General features: G+C 43.5%; 3 protein-coding genes across 13 annotated transcripts in view; 1 reads left to right on the forward strand and 2 right to left on the reverse strand.

Annotated features, from left to right (window-relative positions):
- Window positions 1–4,745, forward strand: part of LOC115175910 (collagen alpha-2(XI) chain) — a 44,764-nt gene extending 40,019 nt beyond the window's left edge. For all 6 annotated transcript variants that reach the window (XM_029735545.1, XM_029735546.1, XM_029735548.1 and 3 more), the window contains 5 exons: window positions 78–363; window positions 1,580–1,692; window positions 1,802–1,870; window positions 2,148–2,384; window positions 2,835–4,745. In XM_029735545.1, the coding sequence (XP_029591405.1) occupies window positions 78–363; window positions 1,580–1,692; window positions 1,802–1,870; window positions 2,148–2,384; window positions 2,835–2,981 (852 nt within the window). In that variant the 3' untranslated portion in view covers window positions 2,982–4,745. The remainder of the gene's footprint in view (window positions 1–77; window positions 364–1,579; window positions 1,693–1,801; window positions 1,871–2,147; window positions 2,385–2,834) is intronic.
- A 1,336-nt stretch (window positions 4,746–6,081) lies between these two features.
- hsd17b8 (hydroxysteroid (17-beta) dehydrogenase 8) lies at window positions 6,082–10,524 on the reverse strand. 2 transcript variants are annotated; one of them, XM_029735552.1, is made up of 9 exons: window positions 10,420–10,524; window positions 9,514–9,716; window positions 9,113–9,229; window positions 8,818–8,913; window positions 8,624–8,709; window positions 7,283–7,367; window positions 7,146–7,188; window positions 6,409–6,483; window positions 6,082–6,297 (listed from the first exon to the last, which is right to left on the reverse strand). In XM_029735552.1, the coding sequence occupies exons 1-9, from the start codon at window positions 10,463–10,465 to the stop codon at window positions 6,278–6,280; spliced, it is 771 nt and encodes a 256-aa protein (XP_029591412.1). In that variant the 5' UTR covers window positions 10,466–10,524; the 3' UTR covers window positions 6,082–6,277. The 2 variants fall into 2 exon arrangements, with proteins under 2 accessions (XP_029591412.1, XP_029591411.1); XM_029735551.1 differs by having other exon boundaries at window positions 6,085–6,297; window positions 9,514–9,767; window positions 10,420–10,517.
- A 2,255-nt stretch (window positions 10,525–12,779) lies between these two features.
- Window positions 12,780–25,557, reverse strand: LOC115175913 (bromodomain-containing protein 2). 5 transcript variants are annotated; one of them, XM_029735555.1, is made up of 12 exons: window positions 23,250–25,557; window positions 19,402–19,708; window positions 18,978–19,115; window positions 18,521–18,668; window positions 17,988–18,178; window positions 17,223–17,702; window positions 16,965–17,093; window positions 16,618–16,833; window positions 15,968–16,242; window positions 15,491–15,816; window positions 15,136–15,261; window positions 12,780–14,859 (listed from the first exon to the last, which is right to left on the reverse strand). In XM_029735555.1, exons 1-12 carry the CDS (start codon window positions 23,279–23,281, stop codon window positions 14,741–14,743), a joined length of 2,487 nt encoding a protein of 828 aa, XP_029591415.1. In that variant the 5' UTR covers window positions 23,282–25,557; the 3' UTR covers window positions 12,780–14,740. The 5 variants fall into 5 exon arrangements, with proteins under 5 accessions (XP_029591415.1, XP_029591418.1, XP_029591413.1 ...); XM_029735558.1 differs by having other exon boundaries at window positions 12,780–14,862; window positions 25,036–25,556; XM_029735553.1 differs by having other exon boundaries at window positions 12,780–14,862; window positions 23,250–25,556.
- Window positions 25,558–26,122: the final 565 nt, after the last annotated feature.

Raw genomic sequence — 26,122 nt, forward strand, 5'->3', positions numbered from 1 at the left:
ATTAAACCTGAATCTATGAATCTCATGAATGATTATCAACCAGTAATAATCTTTCTCTGTGACCCGCCTCCAATCAGGGTCCTCCAGGAGACGTCATCCAGCCGCTGCCCATCCAAATCTCCAAGAAGTCCAAGCGCTCCATCGATGCAAGCCGGATGCTGTCCGAGACAGACGCAGAAGCGGTCGCAGCTGACGCCACCGGCACAGAGTTCCTGACAGGCAGTGAGGGCATGGAGGAGATCTTCGGCTCACTGAACTCGCTGCGACAGGAGATTGAGACCATGCGCTTCCCTCTGGGCACCAAGGACAGCCCTGCACGCACCTGCCAGGACCTGAAACTCGGCCAGCCAGAGCTCAAAGACGGTACGAGGCTTTCAGGCGTAAAACAATTCTGTTTTAAGACATGAGGTCACTTTTAACCAATGTCTAAGTCAGTTTTTTGTTGTTTTGGCTCTGTACTCCAGCATGTTGGATTTGAAATGATACAATGACTGTCAGCTTTAATTTGAGGGTATTTTCATCCATGTCAGGTGACCCGTTTAGAAATTACAGCACTTTTTGTATGTAGTCCCCCCTCATTTAATACACAAGTGAATTTGTCCCAATACTTTTGCTCCCCTAAAATTGGGAGCAAAAGTATTGGGACAAATTCACTTGTGTATTAAATAAGTCAAACATGTTGTATTTGGTTCCTGATTTACTATTTAGTAAATGTAGTATTTGTTCCAAACTTGTTGGATGCATTTGCTGATTGTTTTGGTTGTTTCTAAGATTATGTTGTGCCCAATAGAAATGAATGGTAAATAATGGATTGTGTCATTTTGGAGTCACTTTTATTGTAAATAAGAATATAATATGTTTCTAAACAGTTCTACATTAATGTAGGTACTACCATGATTACAGATAGACCTGAATGAATCGTGAATAATGATGAGTGAGAAAGTTACAGATGCACAAATATCATATCCCCAAAAAAATGCGAACCTCCCCTGTTATTGGAATGGTGAGAGGTTAGCATGTCTTGGGGATATGATATTTGTGCATCTGTTATTTTCTCACTCATCATTATTCACAATTCATTCAAGTCTATCTGTAATCATGGTATCATCCACATGAATGTAGAAGTGTTAAAAACATTATATTCTTATTTAAAATAAAATTGACTCCAAAATGACACACAATACATTATTTACCATTAATTTCTATTGGGCACAAAATAATCTGAAACACAACCAAAACAAACAGCAAATACATCCAACAAGTTTGTAAGTCACAAGCATGATGTAGTCATTGTGTGCTAGGAATATGGGACCAAATGCTAAACTTTTGACTACTTTAATACACATATAACAATGTTTCATAGTTAGTCATTGTGTAATTTCGCATCCAAAATATCTTTAGCTTAAACAGACGGATTTTGATGGGGATTTGTGTTTTATGCTAATTATTTGGTTAATACACCATTAATACAAAGAACGATAAATGCCGACTTCACATTGTCATTTTAGTCACATTAAGTCATTTGAATTTGAGTTCCTTGGTACTTAGTCGTGCCTCATCTCTCTGCTCCCCCCTGTAGGAGAGTACTGGATCGACCCGAACCAGGGTTGCTCTCGCGACTCTCTCAAGGTGTTCTGTAACTTCACCGCCGGTGGGGAGACCTGCCTGTACCCCAGCAAGAGCGTGGACACGGTGAGAAGAGAGGCTGGGCTTGTCAGTCAATAATGCACACACACAAACTCTACCCTGAAGTAGCTGTATGTTTAAACATACATGTTAATTCTCTCTACTTCTCTCTTAGGTAAAGCTCAGCTCTTGGACCACGGAGAAACCAGGCTCCTGGTACAGTGAGTTTGCAACTGGCAGCAAGGTTAGTTTGGGTTTATTGCACCACCGTGGAGAATCCCAGAGGGACATTCATTATAGTCCATAAGTGTGCTATGTTTGACCTGGATATCAACGAATGGGTAAAGATGAAGGTCGATCAGGGAAATCAAAGCATTATCATAACACTCTGTCACTAAGCAACATGTTTATTTAATGTCAGATTTGAGATATCACACTCTGCATTCATGCTTATTATAGAGTTCACATCTATTAGCTTCATCTGAGTTTTTATTTCATGGGGCATCCTCTCTCCCCCCCAGCTCTCGTACGTGGACTCTAATGGCGAGCCGATCGGCGTGGTCCAGTTGGGCTTCCTGCGGCTGCTGAGTGTCCAGGCCCGCCAAAACCTCACCTACCACTGCCATCGCTCCGTGGCCTGGGCCGACCGCACGGCCAATAACGGCCACAAGAGGGCGCTACACTTCCAAGGCGCCAACGATGAGGACCTTAGCTACGAGACCAGCCCATACATCAAGGCCCTGGTCGACGGCTGTTCTGTGAGTCTCATTTAATTGGTTTATTTAAACAGTGTGGTCAAATTCAGTAACAATTGCCAGTGTTTTCCAGGGAGTCATGATAACCAAAGGTAATCTCTAGCTTACTCACCTCTGTGTGCGGACATTCAAGTTATGGATGCGTATCTCAAAAAGAAAACTAAGAAACCTGAGATTTTATAGGGTGTCCGGGGGTACATCCCCCCATTAGCTTTTTAAAAAGGAAAATGGATCAGAATTCCCTGAATGTTGCTCTATTTTTTATCTGATGTAGGCTAATTGAATAATTTCCCTCTCAGCAGTCAATAAGAACACATGCCCATACAAAAAGTATTACTACGGAACTGTATTTTTCCATTACACACAATCATAGTATAATAATGAATCCTAGGCAGATACCCTTGCTGCACGTGTAGTGATCTCACCTGTCTCTCTGTTTCTGTCTGTCTGCAGTATCGTAAGGGCTTCGACAGGACAGTGGTGGAGGTGAACACACCCCAGGTTGAGCAGCTTCCTCTGCGGGACCTCAAGATCACAGACTTTGGGGAGAGCAACCAGAAATTTGGCTTTGAAGTGGGACCTGTCTGTTTCCTGGGCTAAAACACCGTGCAGAGAAATGAGAAACACCTACACATATAAAATATACACTTACACTGATGAACACACATACACTTAACACAAACATACCAATATACAGTGCATGTCCAGTAATTTGTAAATGTATTTCATGATATCAAGCTCATTCCTGACACACACACACACACACACACACACACACACACACACACACACACACACACACACACACACACACACACACACACACACACACACACACACACACACACACACACACACACACACACACACACACACACACACACACACACACACACAGTTGTGAAACAGACATGCACTCACTCAAGTACATGCCCAGGGGAAAACATCTCCCAAATAGAAATGGACGACAAGAGAAAAGTAGAACACAAACATTCTCACGAAGAGGAGACCAAAGATCGATTGCGAGAACGAGAGATAGAGTTCTGACCGTTAGCAGAATAAAACCGTGTTCTTATCCAACGAACAGCTGGCCCAAAGTGCCTTCTCCTCCTTCCGTACACGCCAGAGCCCACCGTCGCGGACCCCCCTCTCACTCCTCTCTTCTTCTCGCTGTCTCTCTTTCCAGTTGTCTCACCCACTCTACCTCTCTGCATTGCCTTCCCCACACACTTGTACATCTACTGCATCTAAGCCCCGCCCCATCCTACGCTTCACTTCCTGCCTCACCACATTAAGGGGAAACCAATGAATGAATAGGAGTTCCACGAAGAGCATGGAGGACCGGAAAACAGCCGAGCCTGTAGCCAACCAGGCACGACGAAACAGAGACGTCCATGTTGTCTAGCTAAGTTCATTTTCTATTCATCTCCACAGTGAAATTCTGTACCAAACAACTATATCAGCCTACAGGTTATCCTAAAGTTGGTCAAATATAGAGGCGGGTGAATAGAAACTTTACGGTGCTTTGTGGAGATGGAGTGGAAGTAAAGCTGTGAGATCTCTAGTTTTATCGCGGCTTTAACCTAAGATGTGACTATGAACATCTCTTTGCTCAGTACTGTAATAATAAAGTCCTAACAGCAATGTACTGTCTCTGAACTGTATGGCTGTTTATTACTGGGCCAATAATGTTGCATGCAATGGGACGGAAAGGTGTCTTTGCCTTCTCCAAGGACCAATGAATCAAAAGCCATTAACCTTGTAAATTGTACTGAACTTGATGTATGGTACATGTATTATTAATCATTGTTACAGCTGTCATACACAGGCCAGAACTGTAGTTCCTAGACAAGCGAATAGGCCAGAATGCCATCAAACCAGTCCAGTATTTACAGGTGTGATGCCTGGGATTTGATTCTTGTTTTATGTAGAACATAGGGCTACATTCCAGGATCTGTGACATTCCGTCTCTTTTCAAGCAGGGAAGGTATCAGGGTTAAATATGTGTATGAGCTTAATAGGTGACGGCCAAAGGTTCTCTCTTACAACAGTGAATAAATGCATGCTTTCAAAAACTGTGGCAAGGTGCTAATTATACCAAAGCGTTAATATATTCAGCGTGAATAATTCAAGTTTGTCTCCATCACAGCCACATGATGCTGTCACCAGTTCTCCTTACTGGAAATGTGCATTAGAATCCATTTGTACAGACATAGTGAAATTCTATTGTATTTATTGAAATCAAACAAGGTGCTTCAAACAACGACAAGCCAAATATGCCAGTCGAATGTGGTATTTCATTTTGTATTTATTTCCTGTAGTTCTCACTTGACGGTTAAAACAATTAAATACATATTAAACAAACACTAACCCGAGTTATCTGTGCACAATCCCCTTGGTCTATGCATGTCAACAGTTCTGGTGAAAAAGAAAACATTTCATTTGTGGCCATATCTCATTGTAACCCTTTAGTATTCATCAACTGTACTGTGCTGTTACCATTAAATGGGGACTCTCCAATGCTGTCACATTTCATTGTGGTTTGCCAATGCTGAGCTGCGCTGTGCTGCAGGAGTAGGGCGTGGACGACAAACAGACACCGGGATTCTACGGTTGTGAGAACACAGTGGGCAGGGGACAGCTAGCGGGAGTGAGGGAAAATTCTAGGAAACACCTGGGGAAGAATTACTACGATTTTGTTTATAAGTAAGTCATGTGGCTATGGGGTTGAATATCATTATGGGTATTTTGGTTTGTTTTTCTTTTGATATTGCAGAGAAGGGGGGGATTGACCTAAACTAAACCAGAGGTGAAAAAATGATTACCTTGTGATTCTCGAGCGAAAATCGCATCTATTGGTTAGTTTTATTGTTAAAGACAAAATGTTTCAACAAAATATGGTGCTGAAAAGAGAAAAAGTATTATTTTATGTAAGTATTTTTTTTTTTTAAATGTTTGTTTCTGTAATATATAATCTTTTTAAAAAGAGCTGCTCGACTCCCTTGTTATTTTTTCTTAGTCCCTCTCCTGTTTCATTCTCTCACCTGGCTGGTGCTGCATGTTGCCCGGGGCTACACAATAGCTAGTATTTTTTCAATTTGATTCCTCTCGTCTTGCTGCATACAGCGGCTCAGACAGCTGAATACAACCACATCATTCACAAATCTCCAGTTAACTTTTACCACCTGTGTGTTAACACAGAATCAGTCACATCTCAACCTTATTTCCACTATTTATCACCTCAAAACCCCAATATATCACTTCTAGTGTTTTCACTCCAGTTTGATTCTGATCTATGGCTGCCTCCCTCTCCCTCCACAGTCCACTGCTCTCTTTCATTTGTGTTAAATTTTTTTGACAAGTTTTCTGTTGGTTTTTGTTTTGCTTTAGTTTCACTCTCTTGGTTTGTTCTTGGCTTGTTGTTTTCTGTTCGAAGTCTCCAATTAAACCACATGCCAACGCATTTTCTCTGTGTGCATACTGTATTAGAGTACCTTTGCATGTGTGAAACCAGCCATTTCTGTTCATAAACATCTAAATCCAACCCTGTTAGTAATGACTAGTAGAAGTTTCACTAGTTAAATGATAGTAACTGTACATAAATGTAGAGAGTTTAGAGGTGGAACTTGGTTACATTGGGAAACCACTAAACACTGACCCGCTCTCTGTATTGTGAACTCTCCACAACACGAGATCTCAAAAGTTACAAACATCGGTTTTCATTTATTGCATATTTACCTTGTACATATTGACTAGATTTACAAAATAAAATGTATCCCCAATCAGTTGTATTATTACAAGTGAAGGCAAAATGTGAATGTTGAATCAATATTCAATTCCTGGACCTAGATGGGAACTTGCCTCATTGGTCTTAATGAGGATGATGGAAAGTTGTCTCAGCCAATGAAAAGGCCTCCTGGAGGTGAGTAAGAAATGCTTTTTGTCAACAGGACAGCAGTAAAAAAGGCATTTCCTGTTAATTAAACATTACTCAATAATTTGAATGTATTTCAGGTGGGTCCATTACCTGTTACTTCAATACTGGTTCCGGTGATGTAGCGAGAGTCATCAGAAGCCAGAAAGGCACATACATCAGCTACCTCTATACAGAGACAGAGAGAGACAGAGAGAGAGAGAGAGAGAGACAGAGAGAGAGAGAGAGAGAGAGAGAGAGACAGAGAGAGACAGAGAGAGAGAGACAGGAGAGAGACAGAGAGAGAGAGAGAGACAGACAGAGAGAGAGAGAGAGACAGACAGAGAGAGAGAGAGACAGACAGAGAGAGAGAGAGACAGACAGAGAGAGAGACAGACAGAGAGAGAGAGACAGACAGAGAGAGAGAGACAGAGAGAGAGAGACAGACAGACAGAGAGAGAGAGACAGACAGACAGACAGAGAGAGAGAGACAGACAGACAGACAGACAGAGAGAGACAGACAGACAGACAGACAGACAGACAGACAGACAGACAGACAGACAGACAGACAGACAGACAGACAGACAGACAGACAGACAGACAGACAGACAGACAGAGAGAGAGAGAGAGCGAGAGAGCGAGAGAGACCGAGAGAGCGAGAGAGACAGAGAGAGCGAGAGAGACAGAGAGAGCGAGAGAGCGAGAGAGAGCGAGAGAGAGCGAGAGAGACAGAGAGAGACAGAGAGAGACAGAGGTTAAGTCTTATAACTTGGTTATAAAGGGAACAGAGTTATGCATTTGTGATGTGCTCTACTGCACAGAGGTGTACAGCATGTATACAGTATTCTTACCTGAAGGCTCTCCCATCCTCCCCAGTGGCACCATGGACGTAAGCTGCACACACAGCAAGTTAAAAACACACTTTTATACAAAAACAACATTGAGGTGGTGACTTTCTATCTAATATAAAAAGAGAACTCAGTCGTACCTGACTGATTACTTTCTCTGGTACTTTATCAGTCATGGGTGTGGTTATAAACCCTGGAAGCACACAGTTACACCGGATCCCATATCTAGAGAAAGAGAGCAGTTGTACGTTAGGTTCTAGGTTCTAGGTAATATTCATACTTCACACCACACCTGGGCCCTGTTTCCCAAACGCATCTTAAGGCTAATAAGTTCATTAGAACCTTCATAGGAGCATCGTTAAAACTCCGAGCCGTTTCCCAAAACCAGCGTTACTGAAGTTGCACTTGACAACACTCTTTATTTAGTGGTCTGACTGCCTCAGACCCCTCGTAGAACAGCAAAATGGTCGTTTAATGCTTTTTTCTGCTCCCTTCGGAGTCACTTGTAAACACAGATCTCCGCTAAACATAGAATCAAGCTGTTTATCTGTCGCTCTGTCACCGCCAAATACCAATGTCTTTGCAATTGGTACAAACAAGTGAAAGAAAAATATGCTTCAAATGAAAACCGAGCTGATTTCATAACAACATACAGTAGGATTAAAGGCTATATGGGCCTATATATTTCAGTCAATTGAGTTCTATTTTGCCACTGGCGCAGCGTTCTAAGGCACTGCATCTCAGTGCAAGAGGCGACACTACAGTCCCAGGTTCGAATCCAGGCGGCATCACATCCGGCGTTGATTGGAGTCCCATAGGGCGGCACACAATTGGCCCAGCGTCGTCCGGGTTTGGCCGGGGTAGGCCATCATTGTAAATAAGAATTTGTTCTTAACCGACTTGCCTAGATAAATAAAGGTTATATGATGATGTATTACAACATGATGTGTCAAATCTGTGATTAAGTTATTACAGGGTACGCATTACAATAAACCTCAATATTTGCAGCCAAGTGATAATATATCTCTAGGAGCTGATCCATCGTCAGTATTGTGGACTAATTCTAATGTTAAGGTAAGATTTGAATGGAGAGAGCTGATCCGAGAGATCCTATCAGACGGACACAGGCTCCAACGACGCACTTAGAGAATGTTTTCTCTGCCTGGTGTTTTGGGAAACGCATGTTACATCTTTCGCCGTAGGAACAATGGATTGTTAAAAACACTTGTAAGCTTAAATTCCATTGCTATCAGGAAGCCGGCCCTCCTCACTAAATAATATTTATAGCCTATTAATCTTCTCTCTACTGGTGAATGGGTCAAATTTGGGGTCGTGTTCAGTAGACACAGCACCAAAGAAAACAGCCCAAAAAGGGTCGGTACCATCTCAACTTGTACAATATTAAAATGCTTATTTTTGTTTCTGTTGCAAAACATTTTGCTACGGTTTGCCCTAATGAACATAACCCAGGTGTGCCTCACCTGCTCAGCTCCTTGGCTGCAGTTCTGGTAAGGCCCTCCACACCTGCTTTGGAAGCAGAGTAGTTTGCCTGTCCAATATTGCCCACCTGGTAACAGCCAGAAACACAAAGAGAAGGTTAAAGAATGGCAGGAATGAATGTAAGTCTGTTGAAAGATAATGCATGGAGTGCCAATAGCTAAGATGTCGGACTCGCCTTGCCCACAATGCTGCCCACGGTAATAATGGAGCCTTTAGGAGCTCCACAGGCAACCAGAGCCTTGCCAACAGCCTGAGTCAGGAGGAATGTACCCTGATAGAGAGAGGGGAAAAAGAGGGGTTTGTGGGATACGAGGGTAGGAAGCACTATTTATTGTAACAACATTTTCACTTTGATTTCGGTGTATCAACGTAAAAGAGTCGCTGAGCCTAAAGAGAGAGAAACCCTTGCTGCTTTTCTTCCACTAATATAAATATATTGTGGTCGGGACAATAAGAACAAAGGGTAATACCTTTAGGTTGACTTGGATAACCTTGTCAAAGTCCTCATCCTCCATTTTCAGGAGGAACTCATCCCGAGTGATCCCTGCAGCATTCACACATACTGAGGGAGGCTGGAAGTACCGACACTGCAGGAGGGGATCACAGCACCTTGTTTATGAGTTTATCACGTACGGCTTCCAGTGACTCCCTCACACAAAATGTCTCTTCAGATTCAGGCAATTTCTAACTTCTCGATTTTGTTGCTAAAGTACTGAGTGGAGTGCTTTAGGTCAAGGTCCAAAAACGTTACATGATTGACTCATTTTCCTAGTAGGAGACGCCAGCATGTGGTTTAGGATAATAACTAAATGACACTAGACACAAACACACTGAATGAGTGAGTGTGTGTGTCTGCACATAAATCAATCACCTGTATGCTTGTGAGTAGCTTCTCTACACTCTCCCTTGATGAAACATCCACAGCAGACGCCATGTGGTCCTGCCCTGTGTGGTCATGGTTCAGGCTGCCCAGGGTCTGATTGGCTGACTCCTCGCTGATGTCAGCGACCACCACCGTGGCACCCTCAGAGGCAAATCGCTGGCATACGGCTCGACCAATCCCACTACCCCCTCCTGGAGACAATGGGTAGTGCAGAAATGTAGGAGGCAATCGGCTGCAGCTCACTGCAGGTAAAGAGAGGGCTCTATACCACTAACTTGGATGTTTTGTACATAAGGGCTATAATAAAGGACTGATAGAATGAATGGCGACCAACTATCAGTCCTTTAATTCATCTGAGTGAAGAGTCTTGTAAGGCAACATTACTGTTGCCTTCACCTTTGACCCAATGAGAGTGACACAGCTGTCTCATCAGGAAAAGGTGAAGACAAACACATTTTTGTCCAATAAAAATGGCCTAAGCTACTCTTAAGAAAATGTATGTGTATGTTAAATTGAATTAATTGGGATATTGTCATTAAGGTTTCATTAACAAACTGATTTGGATGGCTGTTGCTGTTGAGATAGCACAGGTCAGATTATTATTGTCATTTTTAAAGCAAATATGCTCAAAAATGTCTGAAGATGATATACTGTAACAGTTATGTAGCTTAGTCGAAACAATGTTAATGTTACAAAGGCTGTTAGTGAAATAAAATGATTGAAGTCCAACAACTAGCCCAAGGGTCAGCTACAACAACACAATCTATTGCGCCTAGCTAAGCACACATATCTGCCCCACTAATTTCCTACAGAGAACTGCAGATATATTTACCTACCTTACATATGTATTAAGTTGCATATAAAGGCCGACGAAGCGTGAAAGAAGACACTAACCCGTGACAACTGTCAACCTTGATATGAGCCGTGTGGTGGCCGCCATGATGGTTGTCGTTGAAGAGCGAGTCGTTCTCTCTTGATCCAGGAGATGGTGCCACAGGACAGGTTTTGTTTGAGCTCAAATCTGGAACTAGCCGGTTTGTAGTCCTAAAAAAATGAACGAGTTTCCTCTTGTTCGTTCTAACCTAACATGGGTTCGTTGATCCATTCCTAAGGGGGAAATGAGTGTTGAATGAAGGAGGTTCGTTAGGAGTAACACAGGCTGAGGATATTTTCTACGTTTTGTTCTATGAGATAATATCAGTCAGTGTTAACATGACCTTTTATGTGCTTGTTTTGATTGTATTGACGCTTCAAAAACACACAGAAGAAGAAAAAATATATCACAGCACGAATTATATATGATCTCCTAAACCCATGTTTACCACAGACCGTATTCGGCATTTAACCCCATTCATTTCACCATAGGCTTTGGCCAACGAGCCATGGCAGAGTAAGTGCCTACAAAACGACAGCATTAATATTGCTCTGTATATTTTAATTGCAGCAGGTAATACAGAAATAATCATATTTTGACCTAATATGGAAAGCTATAGGCACAAACATTCAGACAAAGCAATTGCACTTCAATAGGCCTATACAGTATCAGTGTTTCTCAACCTCGGGCTCCTGATCCACTGGGACACTGCAGATGGTCCAGGAATATACTTTTTGGATTTTTAAAGGGTCTAAGCGATGCAAAACCATAAACACCTATTGTTATTGTCTGAATCCTTCTTATTTATTTTTTCTTGACATGATTAAATAACTCAAGCATAGATTGGTAACTTGTTTTCTAATTTGGCACATAGAAAGTAAAGGTCATGAGTAAATTGGTCAAAAAGAATGGCACCGATTGGCCTATAGGGAGCGCTGTTATAAGCGGTCTCACTTAAACCCTCATATTTGTAGCCCCATTTGACCTAGCGACTTAAAAATGTATATGTAGGTGTATTTCTTTAAGCTGAACAAATTTGCCCCAAGGACCCATAAGGTCTGTCAGGATAGATTTCCCTCCATCTTGGACATTTTGGAAAACCTTTCAAAATGTATTCTCAGGAACCATAAGTCCAAATAACACCATGTGTTTAACATGATAAAATAATATTTTGCTGAGGTTGTGTTATTTGTCCTGTCTTTTAGATGGGTGAATCATGGTAAAGGAGTTGGAGGATTGGTTAGAAAGAATTTAACATAAAACGCTCTGTCATGCCCAGCTACACGCTCTGTCATGCCTAAGTATGCATGACAGAGTTTTGCTGAGGTTGAGGTGTTGTTTGCTCTGTCTTTTAGATGGATACATTATGGTACAGAAGTTGGATTGTGACTACAGTGAGGACCTCTCGGTGTGCACTGTTCAACCTTGGCAAATACACTATATATTCAAAATATGTGGACACCCCTTCAAATTATTGGATTCGGCTGCTGACAGGTGTATAAAATCGAGCACACAGCAATGCAATCTCCATAGACAAACATTGGCAGTAGAATGGGCCTTACTGGAGAGCTCAGTGACTTTCAACATGGCATCGTCATAGGATGCCACCTTTCCAACAAGACAGTTAGTCAAATTTCTGCCCTGCTAGAGCTTCCTCAATCAGCTATAAGTCCTGTTATTGTGAAGTGGAAATGTCTAGGGGCAACAACGGCTCAGCCACAAAGTGGTAAGCAACACAAGCTCACAGAACAGGACCGCCGAGTGCTGAATCGCGTAGCGAGTAAAAAATGTCTGTCCTCGGTTGCAACACTCACTACCAAGTTCCAAACTGCCTCTGGAGCAATGACAGCACAATAACTGTTCGTCGGGAGCTTCATCAAACGGGTTTCCATCGCCAAGCAGCTGCAGCAGTGGAAGCTGGTGGGAGGAGCTCTTCCATTCATTTCATGCCAGCCATTACAATGAGCCCATCCTCCTGTAGCTCCTCCCACCAGCCTCCACTGCAGCACACAAGCCTAAGACCACCATGCGCAATGCCAGGCGTCAGCCGGAGTGGTGGAAAGCCTTGCCAGAAGAGTGGAGGCTGTTATAGCCGCAGGGGGGACAACTCCATATTAATGCCCATGTTTTTGGAATGAGATGGTCGAGGAGCAGGTGTCCACATACTTTTGATCATATAGTGTATGGGTGTCTGTTGCTCTCTGACAGATAGAATAGGCCGGCACACATGTTCTTCACTGACTGCTGATCAGTGATCCATGTCCTCATGGTAAGAAGTTCAACTGTTGAAAACAATTGTCACTAATAAGTGAAAGCTTCTCATCCCTGTATCGAATCATTCCATGGCCCCATTTTCTTGATCAAAACAGACACAAAGTCAGTGTTAAAGAGCTCTCTCTCTTTATTTGTAGAGGTGGACAGTTCAAAGTATTTTTTCTTAGAAAAGAAACAGAACACAAGAAACAACCACTCAATTTTAGGGGGGGGGGAGAACACGACTAAGAGAACGAAAGCAAAACAAGAACCTCAGTGGTAGAAACATGCTCCACACTTTTTAAAAGGTCTTTAAGTCTTGCCTTTTTTCCGTAGAGCTGTACACATTTTTGCTTGAGTAGTTTTTGTCATTATTACCAATATAACTTTCTCCATTGCCTTCAAGTAAATGCAATAAGGATTCCATACAAATCCCTGGGAAATAAATAACTGATCACACACGTACAAAATCTAAATTCTCAAACGATTATATAAAAAAAGCTTGATTCTTAACTAAAATCACAAAATCTGTTTAGTACCTCCGAATCTCACGAAGCACATATACCGCTTCTGTTAAACGCACTATGAGCAAGGAAATGGTCACTACAATCTTCTTCCCAAACCAGATTTGGCTAAATTGAATAAAACATTCAGCTGCCAAAAAGTTAAAAGGCCAAGTAGTTAAAATAAAAAGTGTGGTTGGTTCTGTGCCGTAAAGCACTGGTATGGCAACGGTATGAGAATCACATCTGGTCTACAAGGATGTCAGCACCCCACTGAACCTTACTAAGACAAAATCTATAAAAAAAAACATTTTTTTCCCCCCAGACAAAGTGAAATGAAAAGGTGAAGTCTCATAATCTAGTCATTGTGCACTACCCATGCAAGTTAAAATGTCTTGCAAGAGAGATGTGACCATATCAGTAGTCTGTAGACTTCACTAGACAAATCCTAGACGTATCCAATTGACGGAACAAAAACAAGGGAAGAATCTGTTTGCGTGTGGGTAAATGGTGAGTGGAGACATGTCCTCACAATTTATTTGCAGGTTGGTCACAAGAAGATAGAAACACGTCATTTACAGAGTGAAAAATAAAACAGGAAAAGGTTAGTTTGCTTAAACCAAAACGTCTTATTAAATGTGTACCGCGGACACCCCTCAAGCAGAAGTACATGCGTATGTTGAGGTCTTGATGCTCTTCAGTTTCTTCATGTATGCAGTTGATACTGAGCCAAGGTGCTTTACAATGCACAATGATTTAAACAACCTGCATCAACAAGATGAACTAAGCAGGACTGTGTTCACTGTGCGAGGCCGTGCTCCACACATTCACTCCCTCTCTCTCACACACACACAATTTGCCCTCTATACAGAAAGACTAAAGCCAGCCTGTCCACACCTTTACTTTCTCCCCACATTTGAGGATTCCTTAAAATTCTTCTTTATAAAAGAAAAATAGATATTTATATATTTGTACACAGTATATACAAAGTGTGGCGAGAAAGACATAGTACAAGATGATCCCAGAGTTCTGGACCCATCCACCCTTCTCGCTTTCTAGAGCCTGTAGAGATCCTGCCGTCTTTCTAGAGCCTGTAGAGATCCTGCCGTCTTTCTAGAGCCTGTAGAGATCCTGCCGTCTTTCTAGAGCCTGTAGAGATCCTGCCGTCTTTCTAGAGCCTGTAGAGATCCTGCCGTCTTTCTAGAGCCTGTAGAGATCCTGCCGTCTTTCTAGAGCCTGTAGAGATCCTGCCGTCTTTCTAGAGCCTGTAGAGATCCTGCCGTCTTTCTAGAGCCTGTAGAGATCCTGCCGTCTTTCTAGAGCCTGTAGAGATCCTGCTGTGAGCTCTTTTTCCAATGAGACGATGCATCATCTCTCTGTCAACCCTCTAGGTTTCTAAAGCAATGAAACTCAATATTTCTCCATCCACTATTTCTGTTGGGTTTGGCTTCTCTGAACACAGGGAAAGCTTTCTCTTAATTCCAGGTCAGTTCTGACTATAGTCTGATCCGCCTGCGGCTCTGTTAGCAGTTCTGCACCGTCCTATCCGGGGTTCGCGGGCTCCAGGCCCGCCCCTCCGGAGCTTTCAGTCTGAGTCACTGGTGTCAGAGGAGGACGATGAGGAAGAGGAAGAAGAGTCGGAGCTGGAGCTGCTGGCACTGAGGCGAGACGCCACGGCATGGGGCTCCACAGCACTGGGTTTCTCTGCTGAGCGATACACACAAGATAAAACACTTGTAATATAATGTTAATACACACAACCCACACATTATCCAAAGACCTGAGCTGATCTCGTTCAGAACTTTTTCATGACATGCTATGTAGGTCGACAAGGCCATATGTCAGTGAAAATGTATTGAGCCAGTAATATTTAAATACATTTTGGCTTGTAGTTTCACATCTCTATGCATGCTCTGAAATGAGTTGTCATGTCTGCCGTGTCTACTCTGTGGGCAGTGATCCAGATTTATTCTGACTCACCTTTGGTTTTCTGAGGCTTCTTGCCAGAGTTGAGCTGCCCGCTGACATCCAGCAACCTCTGCTCCAATTCCAACTGCTTCTCCAGAGCCAGCTCCTCCCGGGACTTCCCTGCTCCACCTTTCTTCCCTAGGAACAGAGAGGAGACCAGGAGGTTAGATGATGCAATGTCTGCATTCACCAACCGATCCAAATAAACCGGAGACTAAGTCACTATAATGCTACCCAGTGAAATCTTGGGAACAGGGGAAATCTTTATGACAGAAAAACCCTATGGTTGCACCCATCCAGGGACACATAACAGGGACCAGAGAAGATTTGAAAACAGATCTGGCGCTACATAGGAAAGCTCTCTCACCATAGGGTTTGCGAGGCTTCTTGCGGAGGCAGGTCATAACGTAGCGTTCCAGCTCGCGCAGCGTGGACGGCTTGAGAGTCTCAAAGTCTATCTCGATCTCCTCTGGGTCGGTGTCGCGCAGCGAAGGCTCGCGCGCCTGGATGATATGAACCACGCGGCCCAGCTTCTCCCCGGGCAGCTTGTTGATGTCCAGGCTGAGCTGGCGCTTCTCGTCGTAGCTCATGGGCGACACCTCGTCCTCCTCCTCCGAGTCGTAGTGGGGGAGCATGGCTGCGGCGCTCATCTGGTGCATGCTGAGCATCACCGCCTGCGACTTCTTGGAGGACCTGAGGGTGAGAGTGTGATTTAATGATTCGATCCTGAAGGTGCACATTTTGTTTTTGTCAGGAATACTTTCGGGGAATTTTTATAGCAAGGAGACAATAAATCATATCGTGACAGAGAGATGTTGAAACGCTGCTAGCAGAGAGCACTCACTTGCTCTTGTTGCTCTTCTTGCCAGTGCCCCTCTTGCCCTGTGTGGAGCCCCCTTTGCTGCTCTTGGTCTTAGGTGTCTTCGGCGTCTTCGACGTCTTGGTGACCTTGGGCGTTTTTGGCGGCCGGATGGGTATATCCTCTTCGACTGGCACCCGGCTTCCCCGATGCTTCTCGGGCTTCTTCTTCTTCTTCTTGTCCTTCTTCTCTTTCTTCCTCTTAGGCTTGACGATGGGGCCCTGGGAGAGTGCGGCCAGTTGCTCATGAACTGCTTTCAGCTGATGGGACCGTGAAGAGGACATGGTCAGTGACTGTTGTGGCAACCACTTCCAGCTCAGGTATACAGAAATACTTTTGCAAAAAAAATATATATATATGCACACATTGTATATAAAAAAAAAAAAAAATCCTACACTTGCCTTTTCCTAATAGCACTGACTTTGCTGATAGCTACTTTATTGAAGAGAAATGTACTCACTATGACTGAGATATGGTTGTCTCACATCTATCTTAAGATGAATACGCTAACTGTAGGTCGCTCTGGATAAGAGCGTCCGCTAAATGACTAAAATGCAACGTATTGTAGTGAGGATGCATTGTGAATGTTGATGTGTGTCTGGTGTTGCGGTGGACGCAAGGCCGGGTCAGTCTACCTGTGTACACACCTGTTCCTGCAGCTCGGCCAGGCGGTGTGCTCGCTCCTCCTCGCTGTCCGAGCTGGGGCTGCTGTCGCTGTCACTCTCGCTGCTGGGGTCGCTCTCAGACGAGGACGAGGAGGAAGATGAAGAAGATGAGGAGCGTCCACCCATGGAAGCGGGAGGGGCCGCAGGCTCGTCGGGCATCTTGGCAAAGCAGAACTCAAAGACGTCCTGGAGAGAGGGAGGACTATATCAGACCAGCGCACTCATGTCCATTCAGCTCTATGAAACTACTGTTCAAGGGCATAAAAACCCAGCCAGGAAAAGACATATCTCCATGCGTAGAATGTGTTGACCCGTACCTGTAGTTTGCGTGCCATGGTTACCACGTCATGGTCTGGAGGGTTGTACTTATAGCAGTTAGAATACATTATCCTGACGTCACCGGCAAACTGCTGGGCATCCCGGTACTCTCGACTGTCCATTTTCCTCTGCAGAGGGAGAGTGGAGGAAGTTAACGTCACATAATTACTGACAGTCTACCTTTATGGTGCTTGATGAAGCTGTGATCTACAGCCCTACCTAGGATTACAAAACGGGCTGTGTGGTAGGGCATGTACCTTTATGGTGCTGAGGTCCATGGGCTGCTTGATGATGTCGTGGTAGTCGTGTAGGCCCAGCATGGAGGCGTCCACTGGTTTGTAGAAGGGCCAGGCGTACGCTGCGTGTTTCTTGGACAGCAGCTCTTTGAGAATCCCGTTGCAGTACCGGAGCTGCTGGCCCAGTTTGCCGCGTCGCACCGGCTGAATCTGCACCCAGTCCGGCAGGTCTTTCTTCGGGGGCTTGATAGGGCGGCCGCTGACTCCCCGCCTCCCTGCAGCTGCTTTGGCGCCCGCCATGCCTCTGCCGCGGCCCATACCAATACCCATCCCAATGCCGAGGCCCAGGCCCTGGCCTACCCCCAGCGAGGTGAGTGTCAACGGGGAGTCGGGTCCGCCGACCATGCCCATGCCAATCCCGCCAACGCCCATGGTGATGGGCATGGCCATGGTCATGGTGGTGGGGGTGGTGGTGTCTGCTTTCCGCTTCACTCCCTTTTTCTGTTGGAGACAGAGACACAGGGGCTCTTGTCATTGACCGAACAGCCTGCCATTTCAGATAATGGGCCAAGAAACTAAATTGTAAACGACAATGTCAGATGATGTCACCAACTGCTGCCCTAACATTGTTGCAAACACTTTGATCAGTATGTACTTTCATTTACAGTAGCACTATCAGCTGCAAGGCCATAAGGTAAAGTTGTACAACATTAGTGTAGTTTAGGGGTAAGTGAACACTGCACAGACAGTAGTTGATAGTATTTGTGTATCGACTGCTGCCCTTACCTTGGCTGTGGGCTGTGTGGGGGGTAAGCCTAGCATAGCAGGAGTACTGTGGAGGGTGGGAGGTAAGCTCTTGGCCTGGAGCGTCTGTGGGGGGGTGGAGAGCAGCGACTCCGGGGTGTCCGGCGTGGGGGGAGAGTACGCGGACTGGGACACTGCCGGGACCTGGTGAGCAGTGGTCACTCCTCCTGGTACTGAGGCAAATGGAGGAAAAAGTATTACGCGTGGGAGATTATACATATTCATGTGGTCCTGTGTGGCTCAGTTGGTAGAGCATGGCATTTGCAACGCCAAGGGTTGTGGGTTCGATTCCCACTGCTGCCCACCCATAAGGAATATATATGCATCACTAAGTCACTTTGGATAAAAGGGTCTGCTAAATGGCATATATATATATATATTCACATCTTCTGAGTCAATATCAAAAGAGAACGCATTTCTCCCAAAATAATCCTACAAAAAGTATCCCCCCTCAAAAAAAATATCACACTCAAAAACATGAATTAACCGTACACAAACAGAATCACACAGCTCACCTGCGGCTCTGCGTCCTTTGCCTGGCTTGCCCGGTTTGCCCCGTGGGGGAGGAGGGGGCAGTTCTATCTCCTCCTGGGGCATCTGGGCAACCTTCTGAAGGAAAGCCTTCTCCAGGGACTGGGCCATCAGAACAATATCATCTGTTGGCTGGGAGGCAGTCACCACGGAAAAGCTTTACTCGGCTGGAGAATACATGTAACTTCTCCAAATAAGATCAGCCTCATTTCTATCAGATAGGGTTGCATCTTCAGACAGTTTAGAAGATTGTGTTTATTAGTGACATATCTCTGACAGCTTCCAGGGCTGTAAAATATAAATGGATAATAAGACAGTGAGCTTTGGAACTCAAATGGAGTTTCGACTCCCTCTAGTGTCCAGCCAGTAACCTCAGTTGGTCAAAGCCTTATTTCTGACTGAAAATGTAGTGGTTACAGCATGTCTCTCACACACACACACCTTGTTGTAGATGTAGCAGTTGGTGAACATGGTGTTGAAGTCCTGCATGCACTCGCTGGCGCTGCGGTAGTAGTTGTTCTCCAGGCGCCTCTTGATGGTCCCCATGTCCATGGGCTGTTTGATAATCTTGTGATAGTCCTGAGGCAGAGAGGAGCAGGTTGACTTAATGCTGTCTACTAATAACAAGTACACTGAGCTCTAAAGACCGATTCAGTACTGTATTGTCTGCAAGCTTGAAAAAAAAAAAAAGCTTTTATAAAACTTCCCAATCTAAAAGAAGAATATTCTACAGTTAGTTCTGAAAACAGACATCCTAATATGCAAACAAGATAACACTATTTGAATATCTATAAATAGCCACTGTTGTCTGTCTTCTTTTACAATGTGACTGGGCTCTCTGGTAGTGGTTTGCAGGGACACTCACAGGCAGGCTGAGTTTGGAGGCGTCCACAGGCTCATGGAAGGGCCATGCGAAGTGGTGCCTCCACAGGGACTTCATCATGGCTCTCTGGAGGAACTGCAGCTGGTTGGTGGCGCGGCCCTGCCGGTTCATGTCGTGCACTAGGGGCCGTGGTGACCCAGAGGGGGGAGCTTGCCCGTGGGGGAGCAACGGCGGGCCCTCGAATCCCTCAAACAGCAGTGACGGTTTCCGGATGCGCTTGCCGGGGCCCGGAGGGCCCTGCTCCATCGCCATGACGCCCTGCAGGCCTACGTCGACCCCGCCCAGGGAGCTGTTGACGGACAGGGAGGAGGGAATAAGCATAGAGCAGTGGGGCATAGAGAAGAATGGGGAGGCGGAGAAAGGAGAGGGTATAGGATATGTGACACAGCAGTCTTCATAGAGCTAGCCTTCTAATTAGCTAGCCCTCTCTAAATGTCTTAAAATGAGGACAGGTTAACAAAAGTGAGTCATGCACCCTCACCATTATTCGGTTTCAATTGAGCTTTGCGTTACGAGTCACAACTGCCTCATCAGCATTGTCAGAAACTAGAGGATTAGCCTCAATACCCGTACCGTCACAGGCTGTAGAAAATGTGATCTATACACCAAGCTGACACTGGAATCTGGGTGTGGTTTCAGGAGTTCTTGGACAGCTGGCCTCAGGCAGGCATTTGTGAGGTTCACTTTATGAGTTGCCAAAAAGCTTATGCAATAAACCAAGACAAGGAACCCAATGACTGATGAATCATTTGTGCTGGCTGTGGTTTAGTGCCCCTGGCTGATAATATCTGTGGGCTGAAGTGATCTCAACGGAAACACAGATCTGTTAAAACTGCGATAAGAGCCTGGCTGGACATGCACAGCAACAGTGATACACATACCGAACATAAACATACAAGCAGCTTGTTAATGGAAACGGTGGACTCAAATTAATGCATTGACCATTGAGTATCGGTGATATGATCCCATAGTCCTGCCATTATACACCCAGAGGCTTTGAGGGGAGCAATGCTATAGAAAAAAGGGAAAGACATTTGCATGCGTTTAACTGCCCATTGCTCCATGGCAACGAAGCTAACAAGTCTGTTCCATTGGATGGTAGGCTGGCATATCCATGGTAACTAGGCACTACCCCCCCACCAACACCTACAATAGAGGCAAAGTAGAAGTCCAAGTCTGCAGTCAATTGTGGTGTGTGCATTGAGCATTGTGATTGAAATACAATATGCATGTGTTGAAAGAAATCTTAAATTGAGGGGCTCAAGAGTGCAGTGGTCGTCAATCAGCTCATAAGTGACCTTAACCCTGTTGAAGTGCCCTGAGGAGAATGATTTACATACACCATATCTCTGAATGAAGGGCAAAGTTTATATACACTAGTAAAACAGCGCCAAAATGTTTTGATTTTGTATTCCATGCCTTGTGAGCATTAACTGTGTGTACATAGTTGACCAACTATTTAAAAGTGCAGTTTGTTGGCAATTAGAAGCCACTTATGGACAAATACTCTTTGGTGCTTTCTTCATAATGTTACCAATAATGAACAACTTCCTCTATACGGACAAGCTAAGAAAAATGGAAAGGTACAGTGTCGCAACTGGGCACCATGTCTTCTTGTGCTTACACCAGATGATAGGGAACAGGGTCTTCGTAGGACAGAAAAGCAGGGGTTCAATATTTCGTGCCAATCCCCAATACTCAAATAAGACTAACCAACCAATTTTGGTTTGTTTGGCTTATCCAATTCTCTAAATGGATGCCTAGTCACTTTACCCTGCCTTCATATACATCGCTACCTCAAGTACCTCTGCACATTGATCTAGTACTGATACTCCCTGTATATAGCGACCTTCTTGTGTAGTTTATAATACCTTATTTAGGTCCGCAAGTAAGGCGTACAGCAGTAGCATTCAGCGCATGTGATAAAATTGTTTTATGCTCAAGTGAATATCAAAAGAGCAAACCATTCCATACTGTAGGCTGTCTGTGTCCCTTCAGGACTAGATCAGTTGGGCTGCATCTTCCTCATAGGTGAACACTGGAGACTATTTGAGCAGAATTTAATATTCACCTGTGCTTACCTCAACAGGAACCCAAACAAATGAGTAACACTACTGCTGCACAGTGCCCATTACTTAACCAATGTGGAAGTCTCTGCAAGTCATGCTGTCGTGATTGTTCCGTTACCAATTCTAAAAAATTAAGACTTTAAGAGTTTCTTGATGACAGGTAAACTTGGTGTAGCCTATACTGACCAAGAACACAATCTAAGTCAGAGATAACACCTCCCTTATATACAGTTTAATATAAGCTGTTATTCAATGATACAAGTTGGAAAACACATTTGACATTTGATGTACTTTATTATCAAAGTTTTAAAAAATTATAATAAAAACTCAAAACACTTACGTCACTGACAGGTGTCGGCAACAGAAAACGTATCAAGTTATAATTGTACATGTGCAACACTACCTTTAAAAAAATAAATGTGGGGAAAGGGAAGATCACCATTGAGAACGTTGCACTGGACTAGTTCACCATTATGTGAGCAGTAATATATCACTGTCAGATTACAAACGATGTCCAGTACTGTAGTAACATGTTTGTCAACATATAACTCACATATTTGAATGGTGACAAAACGTACAACAAATATATTTAAATTGCAGATTTGGTGAGTGGAAAGGTAAGTGGACTGTGAGGCCGTTGCAAGCAACTGATGGGTAACTATTTCCGTCCAATTAGACACGTGACTTGCACACGCTGTTAAAAATACCATTGCATGGGCCTGGCATTAGGCCGAAATTATAGAATGACTAAATAATCAGCACTATCCGTAACCGAAAAGCAGCCATGAAATGTAACGTTTACTAAACATTTCACATGTCCACAAAACAAATTGGACTAGCCGGTTAGCTAGTTAACTAGCTATAATTCCCCATCCAAATACAAGAGAGCGAGTCTCTCCAAATAGCTCCAACAGGTAAGGTTAGCTAGCTACCTAACGAGCTTACATTGTCTAACCAGCTTAACTAGTTAAATAAAGGTTAAATAAAAAAATAAAGTCTACCAAGCCACCACAATCACTAGGTAACGTTAGATCTACTCAACACATCGATGATTCAGTAGCTAGCTAACGTTAGCCCGTACTGTTTTATGTGATTAGCAAAACGTCGGCTTTTACTCGACGAGATGGCTAGTAACGTAGCTAAGGAAAACATTCACGATTCTGCTACAGTAAATCCATGCGAATTTGTCAACTTGAGCTAGCGGAAACTAGCTACTTGTTCGGTAGCTACCAAGCAGACTTCTTCGCAAGTAATGGCCGTCTGCCGTACCTGTAGCTGGCTAACTGACACAGCAAGCTTATCCCCATGGTAGCTAGCTAGCGAGGTACCTAAAGCAGACTCCCTGGCAAGCAATAGCCGTCTGCAACTAGCGTAGCTAGGCAAGCTTATCCCCATAGTCGCCAGCAATAATATACAGTCACAACGTGAAACTAGTTCACTTCTTACTGGGCTAGGCAAAACTACAGCAAGGACTAGCAAGCCGAGACGCTGGGAAGATGGCGTCGGTGCAGTAAAATGTAAACGACAGTCGTCCCAATTAAGTCTTATTTTGCAGGTTGACGAAGAGTGGTCATATCCTGACAAATGTCCAATATATTATTTTTCATTGCAAAAAAATATATAAACGCTCTACGCCGGCTGAACAGTCTTGGGATGTACAGGTCGGTAATCAGAAAACATCGGTTTATGAGTTAATACTATTTTTAATGCAACAATATCCTGTCAGATCGCAAACTTAAAGTCAATTGTTCCGATCGGTACCTGTCATGGGGCGGGTTTATGGCCGTCTCCATCAGGATGGATCCGGATTCTGTTTAAATACCAATATTCAAGTTCCTGCTTCGCCCGTCCTTTCCTCCAGCCCTCACAACACTATATTGACCACTGCTTCAGCGAAATGGCAACTCACGTCTACGCCCGATACTTTATAGACCAACCATTCATCCTATTGGATACGGTAACTTAAGACTACGCCCCGTATTTTCTATTCGCTGTTGAATACGTCCGCCAGAGTTAGCACAGCCCCCCAAACAACTTTGTTTTTCTATTATGCTTTTCATCCAACCTATTCGCATATTGTTATTGTCAATCAAACAAAATTCGCGTTATTACTGACTAAACCTCCCATCACTCAAAAAGTATATATTTTTTTTACTGGTTGTTCTACGTAGCTACTCTTTTACGAAATGCGACATCCCAAAACATGCCCTTTCACTCATCAAATTACATTACGTCAACGTGGGCAAAGCAACGATAATGATTGGTCGCTGAATCTCTAGCGCGAACTTCCAGAGTAAACAGAAAGCAAGCCATTGGTTAGCGAGTTCGGTCACGCGTATCTATCAGATGCCAAACGTAGGCCGAGCGCTCAACGACACATGTATTTCTCTCCGAGTAGCCGCATTTAAGTCTTGGAGCGCCATCTTGAAGTGCAAAAGAGTGCACACGAGCTTTAGTCTGCATACAAATTATTAGCCTATGAGATGGTGTCACAAAATGTACAAGCAATACCACTCCCTGCATTGAAACAAAAAGGTGATTAATAACGCCTAGTTTCAAACTACTCGTATACCAAGTAAGATCCACGTGCTGTCTGACCTAGCTACATTTAACCAAGATGACTTAATTTACAGACAACTGAAAAAGGCCATCATTATCCTAGGCCTAATATTTCAGAACTTAACCAATACATACCATACTATTAGTGGCTCAACATGATGGATAAAATACCATAACTCGCACTGAAGCTGGGGTTTTAAATGGCTTACGGAGGATAAGGCAAACTTCCACCCTAAGCCAAAGTGGCAAAGGAAATTGCCCTCCATTGAATGACACAGCATTTCTCTCAACTCTTGCTGAAATGGTTATCAAAGTAGATAAGAATTTCGGATAACAATCACTTTTATAAGAGTTACTATGAGGCACTTCAAGCACAAAGGTTGCATCGGTTTTAAGAATTTTAGAGCCATGTTGCTCTACTTCAATAACACCCATGTAGGCCGCATCCACGATTTGAACACTTCAACTAAATCGTAATTTATAAGCCTCACAATCTTCCAACATGATCTTCCCAGAGAAAACCCAAATTAGCTAGCTAGTTATCTACATCCAGACAAACTAAAATCCCCAAACAGTTCCTATCATATACCGACAAGATACTCATTCTACCAAGTCCACGTGTAACAAACTACAATGAATCAGCAAAATGCCAACCTTCGACAACAAAATAAAATAAACTCGTAAAAGTAGTTAAGAGCTGTACAAAATGGTTCCCTAATGCTAATACCCATCCCCCACACCAAGGTTACACGTTCACTCCAATGTCACTGAACTAAATTCTCCCGATTTTCAATATATACGGACAAAAATAATACATTTAAAAGCTTCTAAATACAATGAACCTTCAATTAAACCATGAATTAATGTTCTTAATCTTGAGTAAATATGAAGGAAAAAAACATTTTGCAAATTGATTCCCAGGGTTACATAAAAAATTAACTACTAAAAAATCTCGCTTTGTAAATCCATTACGCAGAGCAAAACTTTCCTTCAAAATTCTCCTTGTCCTCCACCACGATCGTTTTTTTTTTCAACACATTTTCCTCCAACATGTCCGACTTCTTCCTCATTCAATGAAGTGGGGGGAAGGGAAGTCATGTGATAAATAAGCTAATGGCGCACTGTTTGCCAAAAGTTGGAGGCTACACACTGCTCCAGGAAAAAAGATATTAATGTATCCGGAAATTGTCATCTTGCCGTAACAAATGATATAATTTGTCCATATGTTGCTGTATTAAAGTTAATTAGACCGTATTGTCCATAACTTTGCGAAATCCAGAACAAAGAGCATACTTTCGGGTATCACAGCTTTGCACCAATTGGACAAACCCAAACCACGTGGTGCGGCTTGGATCCACAGAAATATTGACTGAAATGTTTCCTTGACACTACTGCAGTAATCCATGCAAGCAAACAATATCAATTTCCAGTCTCAACACGACCCTTATATGTGTTAGAACCGCAGATATTCTCTTGACAAAGTTCATATTTCGGTTGCAAGCATTGTGGCTTCCACTGCGACAGCAAACTGCGCATGCGTTAGATATGGGTGAGCCTATTTGGGATATTGTCTCTATACAGAGTAGACTCTATTCTAAATTCATTTTCCCATTTGGAGAAGGCAGGAGGTACCATCCTTAGGAGCTGGGGATGGTATCTGATCCGAGATCTGTGTTCACTCAGGCAACTTCTACCTTGAGCTGTTAGTGAATAAAGATTATTATCAGAAGATGAGTATTTGTGATGTATTTAAAATGTCAAATAAAATGTTTCAAAGAAAGAAGATTCAAGTAACTGTAGGCTAAACGTTATATGATTGTGGGAAAATGATTGTGATTGTGGGTAGTTGTTTAAGACACAAGTGCAATGACCATATATGCAGAATTTATTTAGTCTCCAAACTACAAAGAAATATAACGTTACATTGTTATCTTGCCACAACCTCAAATGTCTATAGCATGACAGGTCAGTAGGGCTATGAACCACAAACTGAGATATCTAGGGGATTTTCTGACCAATTTGAGTTGGCCATTGTGGTGTGATCTAATCAGGCTTCCAACAGAGAACAGAGTGTC

This window comes from Salmo trutta, chromosome 36 (genome assembly GCF_901001165.1).
Source record: "Salmo trutta chromosome 36, fSalTru1.1, whole genome shotgun sequence".
Taxonomy (NCBI): domain Eukaryota; kingdom Metazoa; phylum Chordata; class Actinopteri; order Salmoniformes; family Salmonidae; genus Salmo; species Salmo trutta.